Source organism: Aythya ferina, assembly GCF_964211825.1.
Source record: "Aythya ferina genome assembly, chromosome: 5".
NCBI lineage: Eukaryota > Metazoa > Chordata > Aves > Anseriformes > Anatidae > Aythya > Aythya ferina.
The window spans coordinates 25,793,056-25,814,666 of record NC_140301.1 but is presented as its reverse complement, the minus strand read 5'-3'; the positions used below and the strand labels follow the sequence as shown (position 1 = coordinate 25,814,666).

At 35.4% G+C, this 21,611-nt stretch overlaps 1 protein-coding gene across 6 annotated transcripts in view; it reads right to left on the bottom strand.

The window, feature by feature from the left end:
* Positions 1-7,084: 7,084 nt before the first annotated feature.
* SPRED1 (sprouty related EVH1 domain containing 1) overlaps positions 7,085-21,611 on the bottom strand; it is a 58,709-nt gene continuing 44,182 nt past the window's right edge. For all 6 annotated transcript variants that reach the window (XM_084522364.1, XM_084522366.1, XM_084522367.1 and 3 more), the window contains 2 exons: positions 13,374-13,532; positions 7,085-8,855 (listed from right to left, as the gene is read on the bottom strand). In XM_084522364.1, the coding sequence (XP_084378490.1) occupies positions 8,196-8,855; positions 13,374-13,532 (819 nt within the window). In that variant the 3' untranslated portion in view covers positions 7,085-8,195. The remainder of the gene's footprint in view (positions 8,856-13,373; positions 13,533-21,611) is intronic.

The window sequence follows — 21,611 nt, the reverse complement described above, 5'->3', positions numbered from 1 at the left end:
AACTGGTGAGCTGGAGCTGCCCCTTCAGAAAAGGCTGGAGGTAAGCTAGCAGACATCCACAGACAACCAGATAACTGACAAGCACATGGTGAAGTTCAGGTACTTTGGAATTTTCTAAAAACAAAGAAAGAGACAAAGTTTTTAGAATATTTTATAATTCTAAACTTTGTAAGAGACAAACGTGACCAAGAACTCTGAACTGGCCATTATACAATAGAATTATTCTATGAACCATTTGAGAGAAATGTCTGTCTGAAGACAGGATGGACGTCTGTGTGCAGAAACATTACTTTGATTTTTCAGGAGAGGCAAGAAAAGAAATGACTCAAACTTCTTCTCAAGTCCCCACCTGTCCTTTGACTCTGGCCACTGAGCACAACATAAATTGTGAAGTAGGTGCAGGGTACCTGCAGGGTCCCAAAGATACAGCCACTACTAGGCTGCCAACTCTCCATGAGTTGGGAAACCAGAGTCCAGTCTCATCCCCCTGCTGCTGCTCCAGTCTGAGCATGTGCGATCCTTCCAAGCACAGTCTGCTCAGGCATTTTTCCTGTCTTCACTCAGCAAACTTACCTCAGATTCCAGCCAGTTTTTAGAGAAGCTTTTAAACTTGATTGGTAATCTGGAAAAGATTTGGAGGACCTAGTTTTTATTTTTATTTAAACTGAACTATCTTAAAATTAGCTAGCAATTATGGGAAAACATTTTCTGTGTCAGAAGAGCATTTCAAGCTGCTGTTCAGTACTTATGCAAACACCTGTGCATATTTTTAAACTTACTAACAGTTGGAACAGTTTTTCCCCTCACCCCAATGCTATGCTAATATCTATTACTTATGTGTATGTTGAAGACTTCGTTCATGAAATGCATTAATATTTTAATAATTGTGTCAGTGAAAAACATTGAAATATAGCAATGATGTGACTAAAAAGACAATCCTTCTATGGTACTTGAAATATTTAAGCAGTAACAGTAGGATCTGCCTCCAAATCAGGAAACAAGTTATTCTGGTACAAAGTCTCTGAGACTGCTGTCTTCCTTCTCCAAAATCATCATTTTCTTGAAAAATGAGTCACAGAATCACTGATGTCATAAGGGACTTCTGGAGATCGCCAAGTCCAACCCTACCTGCTCAAAGAATGGTCAGTTGTAGCAGGTTGCTCAGGGACATGTGCAGATGTTTTTAATGTCTCCAAGGATGGAGACTCCACCGCCTTCTGTGGGCAACCAGCTCCAAACACACTAAGGTTTTCTGTATGCTACTTTCATAACCCAGACTTCTGAAACATAAGTTTACATTACTAGCTTTGTAAGCCCACCACAAGCTAGAATTATTCAGAAATCTGAACACGATCACTTTAGAACAGGGTGTTAATTGAAACATCTGAAAAGCAGTCAGCCTTCAATATCGGTTATTCATCTGTGCAAATCACAGACAAGCTTTTACAAAAGGGAGTGGTCTGTGCTATGACTTGGTGGATTTCAAAGATGGTGCCTATTACAGCAAAGTCAGGACATGGGCAACAATCTTTTCAAACATAGATCCTGTATTGATCTTTCAAACAGATATTGTTAATCCTGCTAAATAAAGTTCTACTGTCACAAAAAGCTGTATTTTCCAGGGTTAGCAAACTCATTAACATCTGCATGTTTTCCTTCATGCTGCTTGGAACTCTCTCATAGTCCAACATGACAAGCCACTAGGCTAAATCTGTCTTCACAGGAAAAGTCTCAAGTTTTAAAGAGCAGGTCCTATGGCAACAGCCTTCATCTTGCCACGACTGTTTTCCTTTCCACCCATCCTCCCACCAAATACTGAGCTTTTTGGTCATCTTACCTTATCCTGTTACACATTACTCAACATCCAGAACACAGGAGAGATTTTCCTTTGTGGTTTTAAAGTAAATTGTAAGTGCCAAATATAATTGTTCCTGTGTATTACCTCAAAATGACACAAATAACTGTACGCTGCTAAAAATGCATCGGATATAGCTTGGTGGGTACTAATATATTCTTAAGAGTTTGGCAAATCCCTACTTAACTGAATTCACAATCCATCTGAGAGACTTGCTCTATCGGAGGAATTCATTACCTTGGATTTTATGAAGTATTTCTAAATTTCTCAAATCAAGCATTGATACTATAAAGATATTTGAACATGGATACTACACAGATATTAGCTTCTTGAAGAATTTGACTTCCCTCTTCTTTTCCTCCCATGTAAAAACAAATATTCCTAGTCATTCACACTGTGCTGTACTCAAAGCATAGTTTAGCAACAGCCCATTGTGTGTATATGTGTATACTCTCCAGCCTCAAGTTTAAGGTATGAAATGCAGGAATCATTTTTATTCCCATCCATTTACTTGTGAAATCTCTCTCTAAACTATTGAATTTCATTAGCTCAGCATTCCCAAATGATGCAAGTATTGACATAACACCACAGTCTAAAGTCTCCATTCTGGTATATAAGCATATATTGATCCATGACAGAAAGCCAAAAGGTTCAAGAAATGGTGACACGCAAGTACTATGTTAATACATTAATTGGAATACAGCAAAGACTAATTGGGATACTATTATGAAGTCTCCTTAGAAACTGGCCACTATATCTGTGTGCCATAGCCAGTTTTGGATTTAATTTATAAAACCCAGCAGGCAAGGTTGACTTAGCTGCCGCCCTACTCTCCTTCTCCAAAAAAAAATGAAAAAGGACCCTCTTACCTGTCCTTCTCTCTCATTCAAAACCAGAAGGTTGTGTATTATCCATAACATTAAGGGGGATTTGACAGAGATCTTACAGTTAGGTTTTCAATTCTTGTAAAGCCACATTTAACGCTGAAACACTTCCTTATATGTGGTCCTCAATAGTTCTATAACATTGCCTGTTAACCCCTCCTTTGGTTGTCCCTTAAATCACGTGCCTCTTTCCTTTTTCTGGCAGAGCTGCACTTTCAAATCACCAGTTAAAAGCTCAAGTATCAACAGTTAATTGTCCACCTAATGATTACCCCCAGCAACCAAAGTTCTTCACATTAGAAACTGATTAAATGAACACTGAGAATTACTTTATCAATTGTAACAAGTAAGGAAACATTTACAAAAGCTAGAGGCAAGTAAGATTCAGTTTAGAATAATCCACCCTAAATCCTGACCACTGAGCTTTCAAAAGCAAAGTCTCTCAGATTTCTACATTAATCTTCAGCTCCATTTTTCTTCATGAACAGAGGGACTTTCCTTTTTTTTTTTTTTTTTTTTGTTGGTGTACACATAAATGTATTATTATTTAATTTGCACAAAGCTTAACATTATATCTAAACACACACATATTTTGTGATGGGGGTTGAGTGGAAGCTAGAATAGATATGATTTATATAAAGGAATCTTGACCTGCATAGCATGAAGGCAAGAATGAGCCAAGAACACGCACCGCTGGAGACACAAAGCAAGGACATTTTTGTATAAAACATCGTAGCAACTCTTATAAACAGTTCTTAGAATGAAAGATGAGAGACCTTGAAGGTAATACAATATTTAGGTTTGATCAATCTTAAAAATCATAAAATGACCTGATTTTGTTTAACCAGTAAATAAAATACTATGGCAAAATGTTACCTGTATTGAAATAGTTTTATTCTGTTCTTGAGCTGCAATGCTTGACTTCATATGCACTGTTTGGCGTAATCCCAACACAGAATGGAAAAACATCAACTGTTTCATTTCAAGATAGTTTTAATTAAGTAATTACAGGAGAAAAAAAATATTAAAACAATTTTTATGGTGTTATCTGCTATGTCAACTTACAAGAATAGGATGTAATAAACCAGTTACAAATTTAAAGGCATATTAACATTATATACTCAAAGTAATAAGCTATATTCATGTACAAAAAAGAAACGCCTATGGGATGAGTTAACTAAATTATACATCATTTAGTAGAAAGAAATAGCAGTTGAGGTTTAATGGAAGCAACATACACATGAGGCACTTTGAGGTCATTAGGGTGGAAAGCAAATGGCACCAAGCAAAAGGAGAAAAATTCTGTACAGATTATACCTCAGCTTTGATCATGAAGGCTTCTTCTCCATCAAATGCATTTATTTCTTGAACTAATCACAAAGTTTGCAATTAAGAGAGGCTTTCAGAAAAACAAAAGAAACAAACAAAGCTTCCTCACCCCTCAAACCCACCCCTCCTTCATCACATTCATCAGTGCACCAAAGGAAATGAAAGTTTTATGCACACAGCTGCTAGACTAAGAGTACCATAAGGCATCTTTTAAAAACTATTTTGTTGCCAGCCATCACCTTGATTTTTGTTTTATTAAGATGAATGTATCACTGTACTGACTGCACACTATGCCATAAGCTCTGAAAAGATTTAAAGACTAATTTGAACCTGTGCATTATTTACGTGGGAGTTGAACATTACCCTCCAGGTACACATGAACAGGCCATTCTAAAGAGAACACATCTGAAGTGGGAATGTTATATTCCAACATGCAAAATTAAGACATCCTTCAAAATACCTGTTTCCTTAGAAGCAATTGGTTAAGCCTGCCTAGAACATCCCTTACATAAGCTTCAGAAAGGCATCTGAGTTTTATGCCATCATTTGCTGCTATTTACTAAGTGGTTACCATAGTAATTGTAGATTATTTTCAGAATATTGCTTTAATCTTGCACACAGCTGTAGATGCACCCTCGTAACTACTAAATTGCATGTGCAAGTGCACAGACACACCTGTGCATATTCAAACTTAATTCACATCACAAAGCAAAAAGCCAGATTTCTTCTGCATGAATATCCATATGCCTTCACTTGCTACTGGAAAGAACTCTAGGAGAAAGTAAAACTCTTACATCTACTGACAGAACCCAAAGAATTTTCATTTCATTCCTGATTTTTAGGCTCTTATGTAATAGATTTAAAATAGTTACAACAGCCTAACAAGACATATTAAGTAATTTTTACTTCCAATTAACACTATTAGTAAAATTTCAGAGGAAATTTAATAGGAACGATGAAATAAAGAATCCCCGTAAGATTCCAGGATACTGTTTTGTAAATTCATAGTTATAAACTCAAAAATAAGTTGAGTGCTGCACCAACAGCCCGTTAAATTACCTCACAATCAGAGCTTGTGCCTGGATAAAGCCTGAATGTTTCTCCACCAGTAGATGGTGCACGAGTGCCGCTGTCATTTGGCTTCTTCCTTCACTTCCTTCCACGGGGAAATATTTAATTTTCATGGTAACTGAGGCTTCAGTAAGCGAGGGACTTAATATGCAATGATGGTTTCCCAAGGCTTAGGTCTCCCTTCTAAGCAACACAATGCTCTGCTACTACACGCCTGACAAGCTACAGCTCTGATGCCCAGGGAGAGGAGAGAAGTAAAGGTTGGGGAAGGCAGTTCTCTTTTCCCAAATGCTTAATAAAGTAGTTCATAAGAGGAAAAATAAATTTTACTTGCTGTCAAAAACAAAAGATGCATGGATTTAAGAGCCAGTTCTGGACTGGGTTTGCTGTATTACACCTTTCATTACCCTTTGCATACCTGCAAACATGGATAAGATTCCTAATACCAGAAAAAGAAGAAAGTATATGTGAATCATTTTAAAACCAACCCTTCCGTAACTGTATTTTTGCACTGTTTTTCATTGATCTTAAAAACTGGCAGACTGCATATTCCACCACAAGAAGGAAAAGTGACCATGACATTTAATATATATTTTTTTTTTTTTTAGATGGATCAAGCCTTTAAAGAGGAAAACAAAAGATGAAAACATTTTAGCAGTGAAGTGGTTAAAAATGCAAGATGAAAATACTAAAGCACACACTAAAAAAATATTAAAGCATATATGTCATATAAAGTACAGTACAGGACTAGGAGTTACACTATGTTGTATAGTGCTCAGAGGAAATTGTTAAACTCATTTCTTTCTGAAGTATATACAGAACAGGATTCTACAGCATTTACCTATATACAGCCAGCAAGTTCTTTTCTTAGGTTGTTCATACCTCTCTTCACCTTGAGTTAGGAACCTATCACTTAAGGACTTACAAATATTCAATTTCTCTCATTCACAAGAAAGACATTACCATTTTACTTTTTTTTTTTTTTTTTTTTTTTTTTTTTTTTTTAAAGTTAACAGTCTATTCCAGGCAACCAAGTTAAGCTGAAAATGTGTGAAGCATGAAAATCAAACAGAGTAGCAGCTTTCAAATATATAAACAGTAAAAACCAAGACTGCTGCTAGTGTCATATTCTTGGACTTAATTCATGCAGTCTTAATACAAAACTAGAAGCTCTTTCTTAACTTCTACAGTTATCAATATATGTTTCTTCTTTTCAATGTGAAATAATACTTTGAGATGATCTATGTACACAACGTGGTCAATTCAAGCTGTAATATAAATATAAATGTTTTCTTTTAAAAAGTATCTTACAGACAGATGATACACATTTGCTTCTTTTACTTCTGGGCTACAAAGGAAAATTCAGGGCACTGATATATGCAGAACAAAAAGCTACGGAAAATATACTGAAAATGCATAGGAAGGGAGAAAAGTAAGTCATGTGAATTTTTTTTTTTTTTATTTTTTTATTTTTTTATAGTTTAACAAGAAGGGTACTCTGAGGACAATCTGTCCACTCCAGCCATGATAGCAAATAGGCACTTTCCCCAATGAACTATTTTTAGTGTTTCCCATATCTTCAATGAGAAGTAACTGTTTCTTACTTCATGACAGCAAAACATGAAATGTTCTTAAAAAAATCTCTAAAGGGCTAATTAGTTAATTCTTACTTGAAAGTTAAAAACTTAGTAAATACAAAGCCATAACAAACGTTGTGCTCAATATCACATGTGCATACATACACGTGCACGCGCACACACACACTTCTCACCCTCTTCCCATTCCCCGGCCTCCCTCCAAATTCACTCAATTAAGTTCACTCCAATTTTGCCTGGGCTGTAAGTTATTTTCAAGTCTTCTGTTGTCTTTTGTTGTTGTTCAAATAAACAGTAGTTTTGTTCAAGTAAGGAAAAGTTGCAGTTCAAAATAATGAAAACAATTTCAATTTTGTTATTAATCTTGTTTTAATCATAGTACTTGATAAACAGCTGAACAGGATCCTAGTTTAACAGAAGGATAAACAAGAACACTGATGACAACTCGTTACAACTGTCTTAATGTACCTTTTGCTTAATGAACACCTGCATATGTAAATAAAAGTATTTTTGGAGGATACCCCAAAAGAAAACAACTTGCTGGTTGAGCAACAGAAACAACTTCCTTTTTGCTATTATGTTGAAATCAAAGTCATTTATATATAAAAATAAATGTTATGTTCTAACAAGAACATTTTAGACAATTACATCTGTGCTTAACAAAAAATATTGGTCACTCGAGACTAGAATAATTAATATTTTAAAGGTTTTTAGATTATCAGAATGTATGGATACAACTCAACACAAACTGTAGCTGAAGGGAAACAGGACTGAACATATCAATTTGTCCATCTGGAATAAAAATGCAACTAAATTAACTAATTAAATATTTAAAATACTACCATGGAATGTGACAGTAGATATGGTCCATACCTACTAGATCAGAGGGGAGGGAAGTATAACATGTAATAATTCGTACCTTACACATTTAGTTAAATATAAACATTTGTTATTTATACATAAAGTCGCTTCCAAAAAACTATTAATAAGTGATTTAGTTGCACTTAAAATCAGTTTCATTTCTCATTTGCTGAGTATTAACTTTTCTTAATCTTAAATCAACTGTCACTAGTGCACTTTTAGTTAAAATTTCCCCTCAGATAAGTTTTAATCCTTTTAAAAGAGCCCCCTCACCTAAACCATGAATGTACAAAGTGGCAAAAGTTAATCCCTTTTAGTATAATCATAGTTTATATACTCATTTTATAGCCAATAATAAGAACAGGCTTTCCTTTGCAAAATCTCCTTCACAACTTGCAACAAATGCCACGCGCTTAAAGGAAATAGGCATGGCTAGCACTTGTAAAATGCCAAGGTCTGACAAGTCTCCTTGCTTCTTCCACATCAAGCATCTCTTATATGAAAGAAGATTCCCTTCAGCTTGCCAAAAAGCTTCTACAAATCCAAGTTAGATGCTTCCTGGAAACAAAGATTTTCAGCTCTGTTTGGCACAAGACTGATTCATCCTGCAGCTTTATGCTTCCCTCCACAGCACCCACATACCTCACCGCAGTGATGGCATGCTCTCAAGGGGAGGTAGCAGCACATACACGGAGCAATGAATGACAGCGCTACCAGTGCTAACCAGCGTAAGCAGAACTTGTCATCACTAGTGTCACATGAGCAAGGATCAGAGAAATCTCCTTCAGAGTCTGACATGCAGTGATACAGCATGCTCTCTGCGCAAAGCATGCAACTAACTTGGTAGATACATCTTTTAATAGGATCTGGAGCATCTTGACATTTTCCTCTGCCGTTATCTTCATGATTAAACCTTTCCTGGCAGTATATACAGCGGGAGCGCTCACCATCCTCTTTTCTTCTTTTAGAGTTTTTAAATTTTGATGAGGAAGGCTGAGTTTTAAATACCACAGAACTCTTTGAGTCTTTCAGGGAATTCAGCTTAGTTCCATCCCCACATGGGTATAAATAGTCAGATTTTTTACTGTCTGATTTAGAAAATGGTATATTTGAGTCTGCATCATCCCTCTCCAGGTCGTTCTTCCACATGTCAGGATGCCTGTAGTCTGCATAACGACGTATCAAAATATCACGAGGGTTTATTCTTACGATTTCATCTTCATCCTGAAAGCTAACGTGTCTGATGGATTTTGGTGGGACCTGAAACGGCAAAGGCAAGATCAGTTTACTATAGAGAAGTTCTAGATTCATGTCCACCTACAATGTAAAAATTAGAGTGCAGGATTTCTTCCTTGCCTCATGAACATAAGTGTTTAACAACAGTGGCTTCTAAATGCCTCACCCTTACATACAAATACATACAATACTTTACTGAGATTGGTTAGGTTAGGATACCGGTGGACAAAGGAGTAAGAATTTTAAAATTCTCAACTTGTAAGGAACTGACCGTAATTTAAGGCTTTTTGCCTTAATGGACAAGTAACAAGGAATGCGCTGAACACATACAAAGCAAACAACAGAGGTAAGAGCGTTCTTGTTTATTCTGTCTCAATGAAAGGGCAAGGGGGTATGAAAAAGTTTTTGAAGGTGATAAATTTGAAACATCAGAATTGAAATACTGCAGATCTTCGATACAAATGTAAGATAGCAGACTGCCATGGAATGTCACTGAAATCACATTACAAGTAGCTTCTAAGAAAATGTGCAAATAACGACAAATAGTGTAAAAATTTAGCACATGTATGGAAGGAGCTTCTGAAAACAGCAGATAATCCAGCAAAACAGCAAAAGTCTCAGTATGTCCCAGTATGCCTGCCTTACAGACAGGCAATTATTTTCCTACACTGTAGGGCTATTATAATCAGAGCCAGAATATAACTGAGCTTCAAGTCTAATTCCGCCTTTTTTTTCCCTCCTGTCAAGTGCACAGTCTGCAAAACATCTCACAGAAAAGACTGAAAAGCACTCCCTAACCTATTAGCCTGAAAAATTCTCCCAGATTCAGGAATTACTTGGGAACACATCTTTGGCATCCATATCATAGCTTTATTAGTACTGATGAACTTCATGAGAATTAGCATGTCCCTAATCCGCTGCAGTGTGAAACAAAGCGTTACTGAAGATGATGTTTTAAGTTTACACTTCAGTTTCACTTTGCATGTGTCCATGCTCCTACTACATGGAAGGTTGCATGTCTCAATATTGCGGTAGAAGGCAGAAGAGGATGGAATAGCTTCTTAAAATATTCTTACATAAACAGAAGTCGGCATATCTGTAGCCTGCTCTAATCACCACTTCCCTGCTTGGTAATCCTTGGGTGATATACATTAATTACGGAATTGTGATTAGAGCTGCTTTGCCCTCTGAGCTTCGACTGCAGTATGCTAACAAGAACAATTTTTATCTTGGCTCCAAGCCACTTGGTTGGATTTCCATGAGATCTAGAGGATATGGTGTGAAGAAAGGCCATATCCTACTCAGCTGACATCACTGCTCATCCTTATTTTCCCAGGCTCTGATGCAAGCCGGCCAACCCTTTACTTATAAAAACAGACTGCTTCCAAACTCAACTTTGTTTTCAAAAACAAGAAAGAGTTATTGATGCTAAAACAATAGGCTATGGATAATTGTCTTTTTTTGAACCATTAACAGCATAAATTTAAGGGGAAAAAAATACCAAAAATGTCATTGCATATGTTACAACACAAAAGATCCTTACCCCACTACTCAAACAGACCACTAAGCATGCATGTAAGATAGTAAATGAATTGTTTATATGAAAAAACAAACAAACAAAAAAACACTCAAATAAAGAAATCCACCCTAGACCTCCCATTTCCTGGACATTAAATAGCTGTTAAAGATCACTACAAATACCAACTACTCTAAAGTCTGATTTCTCCTCAGTCTTTTTTATTTGTTTGAGCATAACACATAACCAGAACTTATTTCTTTTAAATCTCCAGCCAAACACCTACTAAAATGCTTAAGGTTTGACATATTACAACTGTATGTAGGCAACTGATAACAAGAAATCATTAATTAAGAAAGGAAGTGACAAATTATGGAAAAATTGTGATAAATGCAGGAAAAATTTTGGAAGAGCTTTATTTATAAAATACTTACATATTGGGTATTTAATGTGATCTGTCTGAAAGCATAAGATACATAAACTTACAAACTACATGAAGCCCAGACTTCGTTTGGCATAACTACCAGCAAAATTCAATGAAAATAACAAACCTAGTCCTCTAGATGTTCACAATAATATCTCAGTGCAGGTCAAAACTCTCTGTAAGAGCTGAAGCAGGAAGGAAGGAAGAATATTACAGCCAAACTCCACAGAGAAGCTCATTATGAACATAATTAGCCAGCTGGAAATCAGGGAGAAAATTGTTGTTGACATGGCTGAACTTACTAGTACTACACCTTACTTGAAGGGTTTCACCTTTACACAAGGCATAGACACTTTCTCAGTACTGCAGCCTTCCCTGAGTTCCCTCAAACAAATGGATGCATGTGACTTCTCTAGTTGAAACTCTACGATACAAGGACAACACCAGCTGAATATAACATAGCAAAGCACAAAATTTAACTGAAACACACACCCAAAGATGAGAAACTGCAGGACTTAGGTATTACTATTTTTTTTAAATAACATCACTACAAGAAGGACATTGGAGTGCTGGAGTGTGTCCAAAGAAGGGCAATGAAGCTGGTGAAAGGTCTAGAGAACAAGTTTTATGAGGAGCAGCTGAGGAAGCTGGGGTTGTTTAGCTTGGAGAAGAGAAGGCCCAAAGGAGACCTTATTGTACTTTACAATTACCTTAAAGGCAGTTGTAGCGAGGTGGGGAAATCAGGCTCTTCTCCCAAGCACCAAGTGATAAGATGAGGGGAAATGGCCTCAGGTTGTGCCAGGGGAGGTTTAGGCTGGATGTTAGAAGAAATTCCTTTACAGAAAGGGTTGTGTGGCATCGGAATAGGCTGCCCAGGGTAGTGGCTTGAGTCACCATCCCTGGAGGTCTTCAAGAAACGCGTAGATGTAAAACTTAATAACATGGTTTAGTGATGGACTTGTCAGTACTAGGTTAAAGGTTGGACTAGAGGATCTCAGAGGTCTTTTCCAACCTGACTGATTCTATGATTCTTACAGTATTATAGGAAAGGATTAATGGTCATTAATCGCTTCTTTAGTTTCAGCATGTACTAGTTGACTTACAAGCACAGTAAGTGTTCAGATCTATTTATAGCTAATTGAAACAAAATTGGTATTTACCTCAAAATCTGCTGTGCCACATGGTCACATGCACGGAGCTCAGCAGAGAGCGCAGTGTGTGCACGTACAGACTGTGAGGTTTTTTTGACTTGTCTATGTTCTAATGTGCACTACATAGCTATCCAAAAAGCATGGTATATTTTATATCACAGCTTAAATTATTTCCTTACTAGCCTATTCTATATGTGCTCTTAGAGCATACATGCTGTTTAAACTAATGTACTTTTCTTTACAATGCAATGAAGACTAACTGCATATACATCACTAGTTAGCACAGCCAAAAAGTATTAGTTATCATAACCTCATCACCCATCTTGCTCAAATAAATTCTTAAATCCTCTTTGCAAGTAAATGGGAAGAGGGAGGAATACTTATCTTGACAAACAGAACAAGCAAACATATGAAGCGACTTATACAAGATGATAATTGGCACAGATCAACAATAAAAAATCTTAAACTTTCATTAGTTCTCCAGATAGGACTGTTTCTTCTGCATAATAAGGCAGTTAGAAAGCAGAATGACCCAGCACACAAGTGTTTTTTCAAGGTGCAGAAATATTTTCTGATGAAGTGCTCACAACTACTTGAACTTTCATTGTACTTTGATGTGATATTGGGAAGCTTTTAGAAGAAGCTTAATTTGTTTGCTTCTAGGTATTAGACCCTCAAATTACTTGTTATCCCTCTCACTAATAAGTCTACCTCTACACTCCACCAAAACAATCAGTTCTGTGAGAGAAAAAAGCAAAATGTGTATTGTTAAAAAAAAAAAAAGCTGCAACATGCCTTTCTGAACTCATGTCATATAAACATGACTTCTTTTCAAAAATGTCAGTACTTCAGCCTTCTTCAAGTTAGTGATCTTTCCTCTTTTAAGAATGTCTGCTAAATGCTTAATACCTTTTATGCATAACGAATCTACAGTTTTTCCTTCTGTACCAATGCTGAATATTTCAGTTTAATAATCAGTTAGAGAGCATAAACAAAGTTTCAACTAAAAATATGCAGCAGAAGTGCCCCACTGTGTAATGCATCCTAAATACCCGTTTTCAAGATACTTTACAATATTTCTAATCAAATCACTATCATTAGTATACACATAACTGAGATTGAGTCCATGGCCAGTTTACATTTTCTAAACAAATTTAAATAACTGTTCAAAGCTGCAAATACAGAGGTCTGTAATACAGAAATTTGACTTTGAATAAAGTGGAGGACTTTTTCATGTAGTCTGCTACAAGTAAATACTTTTGCAATGCATTACCTCTGCCATAATAATGCTGTCATATTTCAGCTGCAAAGCTTATATTGATCACTTTGAGAAGTCCAGAGTATAATACTACAAACAGGGATTAGAATAAAAATGCTTTCCTGTCAGAAACTGCATCCTGTGCCAGTAGTGCAGCAAGCAAAGTAAGAATTGCTTTTGGTGGTGGTCTTACCTGGTTAGGTTGGCTAGGAAAACAGGCTCTCCTCGTGTTGAAATCCTCAAATGCTGAAGGCCTTAAATTTGAACTGTTGTAAGGTTCACTGGTTACTACAGTTTCATGTTGGAAAAGGTGATCTTTCATTAATGAACCTGATGTGTTTTCTTGAGTACTCTAGAATAAACAAGAACACTGCTGGAATACTTTTGCATTTACACAAAAACTGTACCAAACCCACCAAGTTCATGCATAAATGCATTAATACACCACACAGTTAGAAGCATTTTAACAGATTTTTTTTAAATACATTTTTAAGTACATATAAATGTGCAAGTACTTTCTTAATGATGAGTCAGCCTTGGAAGCTGAGAGCTGACTCTCTGCAGAGCATACACAGCTTGGGTGTTAAAGACACAGGCCTTTAACTCGCTTGCCAAATCAGACATGAAGAATGTCTTGTAAGGTAGGAGGGGTTAAGCCTAGGCCCTGAGATGATGCTTTCTCTAGCTACCCACCCGGCTGACAATATTTACAAATACAGAACTGGAGGAAAACAATTCTGAGACTAATGTGGCTAAAGTTAATCAGACCTTTTAATAAATTAAAAAGCAATACTGCTTAAAAGATCAGCTGGAAAGGAACAGAAAGTCAATTTTAGCATATACTGGCTCAATTAAAATATCTAATTACAGCAAGTGTGTATTAAACAACTAATGGCTGTCTCTTTGAAATTAAGGTTACATCAGGCAGTTTGATACAAACATGCAACCATGTGGCAGTGTATAATGAGATATGTACAGGACGTATGCCACTCAGAATGAGGAAGAAGTATGTTTGGGTGGAACACAGGCTTGTAAGATGATCCAATTTTCTGAAAAGAATGGAAAAACAAACACTTCTCATTCTTTAAGCTAGCTGACTGGGGTATACTCAGGATACAGTGGAGCATATTGATATAAACCCCATTAGGTTGCCAAAAATGTTTTGTTGTACAACGTTTTGTTTGCATTGAAAGACACTGTAAAGTTAACTGGCTGTCATCATCTGATAGCACTGAGAAAAGTGGCATCATCCCACTTCCAGCAATAAGTGTTTCAGTTTTAGTATAAGGATTTCTTAATAAGGAATTGCACACATCAAGAAAACATGAATGGTGAAAACAACAAAACAAATACTGCAGAAAACTACTGAGGAATAGGCAAACCTGAAATTTTGGCAGGTTTAAGTACTAATACTGAATTGTTAGTCTTCGTTTATCAAAATACGTAAGAACTTATTCCGAGATTGCATTAGCACCTGATGTAGATAAAAGCCCCATGCATCAAATAATACATCTGGATTTAGTTGAAGCAGCTGCTCTGCTGCTAATGCTTAGAAGAAAATCATCTCATCACTAAGAATGTATATAATATTCAGAAGCACTGAGTGGAAAAAATTAAAATTGAGTACTTAATTAATGATCAGCTTTAATTAATACCAGCGAACATCCAGCCCATGAAAGGAAAGACAGTAGTTCAATGAGGTCAAAGTTCAGCTGAAAAATGATGAAGACTGAAAACCCTAAAAAAGAAGCACATTTTGCAGGTCCTTCAGCATGACAGCACTACTAAGCAATCAACCCTGTCTTTTCTGGTCAAATACTGCTGGGAAAGGAGTACAAAACAATGTTAAAATGACTGGCAAGAGTTAGATTTCAAGGAAGTATACTTATTTTAAGAGCAAAAAAGCATCAAATATTAGTGCAATATCAAGCATCTTGCCAGCAGGATGTACTCCTGCAGGTACATTGCCCAATGACATAAAAAGCTTCCAAAACATTGTTTCGAACCACAGGAGACCTGCATTCAGAACGAAGAAGAAATGCCTACAACTATTTTTGGTTTAAGCAATGTTATAAATGCTTACAAGCAGAAACTATTTAAGCTAGAAACACACTTAACAGCTAGAAGGCATTTTACAGAAACCACAGTAAAAAGCACTACCTAACCTACAAGTTGAGGTTCCTTAGAGCTACTATCAATTTGAGTGGTCTAGTGTGAAGGATGAAGGAGATGCAAAAACTGCTACTCCTTCCTTCCCAGGGAAAAACAGATACTTGCTCACATGCCAATCATTATCCCTGGGTAAGCTGTGCAATGAACAATTCAATTCATTGTTCAAAAAATAACAATGCTCAGCTTACCAACCTGGACACTGCAGGTAAGTAGATACAGCCTAACTTCTACTACAACCTAAAAGTGAGTAGGTCATTAACCATCTTTAGCCTATAAATATTCATTATGCAGAACTACAGAAATGCTAGATGAATATCCCGAACTCTGTGTTTTTAATCAAAGTGATAGTTTAATCACAGCTAAAGCACATTTACTAGTATCAAAAAGGCTTTCTTTGGACAAAGACACTTTCTGCTCCAATATAATGTTTTATGACCAGGTTATAAACACCTGAAAACCCGTATTTATAATGGAAATACTGATGACCTGACAGAAGAGGCCCTAGAAACAAAAATGCTATTGTATTGGAAATGCATTCAAGTGAAAAGCAAATGTGAAGTTTTCCACAAGAACTAAACTTGGTACATTAAATATACAGAATATTACACACAAACACAGATGCACACATTCCCTTTTTCTACTGTCCAAAGCAATTACACCGCCCACATTCAATATCCTTTAACCACAGTCTGCAAAGTACAGTACTGGCATAGGTTATTCAGTATCATCTGTAAAGTAACCTACGCCAGTTTTTAATGCACAACGGAAATCTGGTTTGCTCCCAGCTGCTGGTATAATAATTACTGTCCTATGGTTGCTAAGAGATACTCTGATTTTTTTTTCCAAGACTACTAAAACATTTCTGTGCGCACAGGCAAAAGGATGCTGGGTAAAGCAATAAAATGACTCCAGCTGTAGCTCTCCAGCAGAATTCAAAGCCAGATGACAGCTGTAGAGAAAATGAAAACCAGACTGAGCTTCTCTTCTTCTTCAAATTCTCTCTCCTTACTTCTCCCAGTTTGCCAGAGTTAAGTCTGGGAGAGAATTCAACATTGTTCTGCAAACATTGTTAAAAATGTTCTGCTCTAAGTAAGTTTAATGATTACACAGAAGGATGTATGAGACCACATTTCCGCTGCATCCCAGCTCTTGTTTTTACTTCCCATGAGGCCTGAAAATCTGCTGTTTGATGCTAACCAACACAAAAAGAGTTTAGATTTTTGTCTGTAACTTTTAATTGTGAATAAATGATACAGGTTTCAAAGACATTTGAATAATGTCTTTCTGTTTTAGCTACTTCTAAGATGGAGCAATTACTTCTATAGTTGGCAAAGAAATTCTATTACAAGCAGGTATGTATTTCTGACATGGACTGAGATATTACATAGATTAATCTGAATGTTTTATGCAGTTTAAAGTTAAAAAAAAAATATATATATATATACGTCAAATACCATATATATATATATATATATTATATATTATATATATAATAGAATATATATATGTCAAATACCATATATATATATATATATATATATATGGTATTTGACATATTTCTTCCAAGGCTGTTCTACCTGAACATATAAAGCATACTAGAGGTTATTAGGGATTCCAAGGAAGAAGCTAGTAAATTAAGACACAAAGTGTAACTCTGAGGAAATAACAGGGATGGAGATGTAAACAGGCTGTTATTTCTTTTTTTTCTTGCCAGTATCTATACCTTTTCTTTGAACACTACACCACAAAAAGGTCTAATAAACCTAAATAATTTTAGCTCCTATATTATTAGGTATTTAGCTTCTATATTAAGTTAACATTACTTTTATTTCCAGGAATTACACCTAGTAAAATAACGTACACTGAATATTGCTAATCTTTAGTGCTCAATCATGTAGTAAGTTTTTCTCCATACAAACAATAATGTCAAGTGTAAGTTATTTCAGATTTCCTTACAAATTATAGCGTCAAATTATATTTGTAAAATAAAACTTATTCAAACATTTGTTTACAGACAGAATAAAGCAAATGCTCACTAAAATAGCTTATTTGCAAAGAGGCACAGGAACCATTTAGGTCTTTTTTGACTGTACCAAAACCACTGAAGTTGTGTTTAATTTACAGGACTTTTCCCATTTGTATTTGCAAAAACATCAATGTACATATTTCTGAAAGACAATCTTTTTTTTTTTTTTTTTTTTAAATAACCCACAAGCTTAAAATTTATAAGCCTTCAGTTTTCTTCTGCCAGTAGTAAGAAACATGAGCTTAAGTGCTTCATTTCATTTTTATTACTTCAGAACTGTTAAAACGTTGATAGCCTCTAAATAACACCAATGTCTGAATCAACAAACTGACAAGACTCAAAATTTTTCAGTTCTCAAAAGACTTCTGCATTCTGGTTTCCGAAACCTACAGAAAAATATTTTTAAATGCAAGAACTCTATATTTCATTTAGTAGGATTTACTTCTAAGAAAAAAAACACCAATCCTGATTTTTTGTTTTGTTTTGTTAAGCTAGATCAGATTTAGAGTGAGAAGTTTGTATTTGGTAGAGGACAAGAATCTGAGCCAATCTCTAAGCAAACAAGCAAACTGACTTCAACAAGCTGCTTGCCTACTGCATTCAAAATAGCTGGTTTTATACCAAAAAAATCCAAGCCTCCTACCAAAACAAATTCCCAGTGTATGCTTCCATATAAATACATATACATTTGCAGTACTTATTTACAAACACTGCAGGAAGTCAGACAGCTCTGCATTAGCTCGCGTGTATATTTCTACTTCAAAATTAATCTAGTAGAACTATGAAAGGCTTATTTAATGATATGAACAATTCTTACATAGTATGTTCATTAAATAACTAAGAGTAATTTTCATCATTTAAGCAATCTTTAAAAGCAAGTATGAACACCTTAAATGATTTTTTTTTTTTTAATACCAAGCTTTTAACATTATTTGTTAACATCTCTATGAAGCTACAATGAAACTATGTCTTCTTAAAAGACAGATTTGATCTTCATTAAAAAGGATGCCTTCTCTGTGAGACTGTACTTCAAGTACATAAAGTCTAGTAAGCCAAGATCCAACAACATGAGCAAAACACTATCCTAGAAAGTGCAATACAGGAGTTCAATCTTTTGATATACATTTAAGAGTTGCACGTACAAGTTTTGAGCAACCTGTATTTGTACCTGCTATATCTACAAGATGTGAAAATACCTACTACAGGTAGGTATCGAGGTAACAGCAATTTGCCTGACTAGATCAGAAGGCTATGTGTTTTGATAGTATTTAGATTTCCTTTCCTTGCTGTAGCACAGATTACAACTGGCCAGTAAAATAGTTAATGAAGTCTGTTTTGCTTTATTCATCACTAATCATTTTGATTTTTAAAAAATAAAGCCAACAAAATACAAGTAAAAAACACAAACCACTGCTAATGAAATTTATGTACAGAGTTAATACTATATTCATATTTCAAACGCATGCACTAAATATGGGATTCCTGGAACAGCATAGGCAAAACACCTTGACAGCAGATGATCTAACTGTTTAAGGATCTATTAAAAATCAAGCTTTCAAACATACCTCAATGACATACTGGGGACTTTATTTACCACACTAACTAATGATGTACAAATGAAACTGAAGAATACCAATAGATATGCCAGTTACTACAGGGCATAAACAGAAATAAATCCATAAACCAAGATGCTATGAAAAGTAAGCATGAAATAACCCTTTTCTCTTTCTGAGAAAAATATTTTCTGATATTTTAAAAACATTAAGTAGTCGTAAGTTCAACTGTTTGATCTTTTGTACTTCATTCCTCAGAGGTTACAAATGGCAGTTCTGGAATATTGTACTGATGGAACATTAGTGTACGAGGGCAGCTGAGATGCTTATATTCAGGTGTAAACCTCTATCCTTCTGCCCTCACTCTAAAACGTCCTTCCATAAATATACTTCAAAACTTTTAATATTTTAATTAAAACTACTATTAGATACTTGAGAGAACAGCTCATAGAATAAAAGAGAAAAAAAATAAATCATTATGCCTTTAAACTATTTGTGTGTGTATGTACGTGTGTAGGGATTGAACATGTCAGGCTCCCCAATATGTAAGTTAAACCAAATGGTCTTACCAGTCTTTCAAGTAAACAAATATTTATTTATACACATGCACACATACAGTGGAGTAAATTCCACTTGCAAGAGAATCATTCTTGGAAGAAAGAAGGAATTAATCATTGAGCAGAATATGTCCACTATTTAGTATTTCCCAGGATTTTGTTCTCAATGACTAGACCTGTATTTTGTAACCAAAATTCTATGCTGACATTCATAACCCTGTAATTATGGATTAGTTATCGATACATAAAATTTATTTAGATGAGGCATAGCGAAACCAGGGATTATTCAGCCTCCCCTGTATTTATCCCTTTCCATCCCCCTTCTTTCCCCCTACCCTTCTGGTAGGGTAGTAGAAAAGCAATTCTGGTATTGTTCGTTTCACTTTGGTATGCAGAGAGATATGGTAAAAGAAATTGGCTGGCTAGCTTTATTGACTCTAGAAAACAGGTAATTCTTATCTACCCAGAGCATGAATCCACAATTAGGTAAAGTCTTGAAATTTGAAATATGTTTTGGTAAAGTCTTTGTTGTGGTGAAGTCTTGAAATATGTTTTCCTGTATAAAATGTGGCAGTGATAGTTTTACCAGCAGTTTGCACCAAACTGGACTGTACCCACAAGTACATATAAAAGATCTTGTAAATTATCTTTTTTCCACTTTTCTGAAACCAAACTTTGTAAACATGTGAAATCACAGATACTTGCTTCAATTTTGGCATCCTTATATAGAAACATTGTAACTAGGCAGCATAATCAAGAGGTAATTAGTTGCCTCTAATCTCATTAGGCCTGTAGAAATTGCCCAATGATTAATCTTTGCAATAAAGCATGTTTAAACAAGTCTTCTAAAGCTTATTAAGGATAGCATTAACTTTGGCCCACATTCCTCCACCCTGTCAAGAACTCATTCTTACTGTAAATCCAAAACATCCAATTTTAAAGCAATTTTAAATGCCGTAAGACAAAGCACTGCAAATAAAGAGGAACAACAGGTGGTTGAGTGGCCAACTCTTACACAAAGAAATTTCTTCCACCATAAAACAGAAGGAAATCAGGAGACACTTCTGCATTGCTACTGCATTGCAGCATTCCTTTCAAAATACTCCACTGCCTTGTTAACAATTTGCTTCTTCAAAACAGGCTGCTAATTTTCTGGATTTTGTGTTGCAGAGGTTCTACACTGCATCTATCCATACCGATAAAGAATTTAATATTACATAAATAACAAAACTCCTTTCCTCAAGAAACCTCTTGGGAATATTACCGGTTTTCTGAAAATTCACTAAGACCCCTGAGCCAACTTGTTTCTCCATCAGCTTCACATTAATTTAAATATCTTCAGTCTGAGAAGTCAGTGCTTGTGTAAATAAAGAAAAGGCTTTCTCTGAAACTATGAACAGGGAATACAAGATTACAGGCACACACAGAAACAAGTAGCTTTTACTCAGTTGAATTACAGCTATTTACTGTATATGTCTACAATATTTGTTTATATTACTAGCTTTTTACTTACACAGATTCTTGCATGTTACCAGGCAGTCCTGCAGTATTTGATATGGTATTTGTGTAAAGTATTTTAACTCTGAAGCATAATGGGTGGTAAGTTATCAACTCTCCTGCTATTATGACCTCTAGAAATCAAATACTGCAAGTAAGGATCTGTACAAAATTTGAATCTCAACAAATGACTACTTTATATTCAGTGAATTTTTTAAAATTATCTGAACTTCTGCCCTTGTTAGACTAGATTCCTCTGCCATTATCTCAGCATCTTTTCAACCCCAATCATTCAGTGTTGGAGGTGTGTATTGCTGCAGAGTGAAATCTAGGAAAACAAACAGCATATTCCTGTAAAAGAAAAAGATGATCCTGATCCCTCAAGCTAGTCTGAATAGAAACAATTTTATCTTTACTCCAAAGATGACATAACCTAGAAGATGCATTTTAAACTGAAACTCATGATGGTTAATCGTTCTATTGATTAAATATTGACTACTTATCTTAGGACAGACAATAACACAAATCTTCTAAATCACTCTTCTGGAACTTATTTCATTAAATTTAATTTTGCTGTGCCTCTTATTTGCTTATTTAGAATAATTAAACAAATTGATCAAACATTT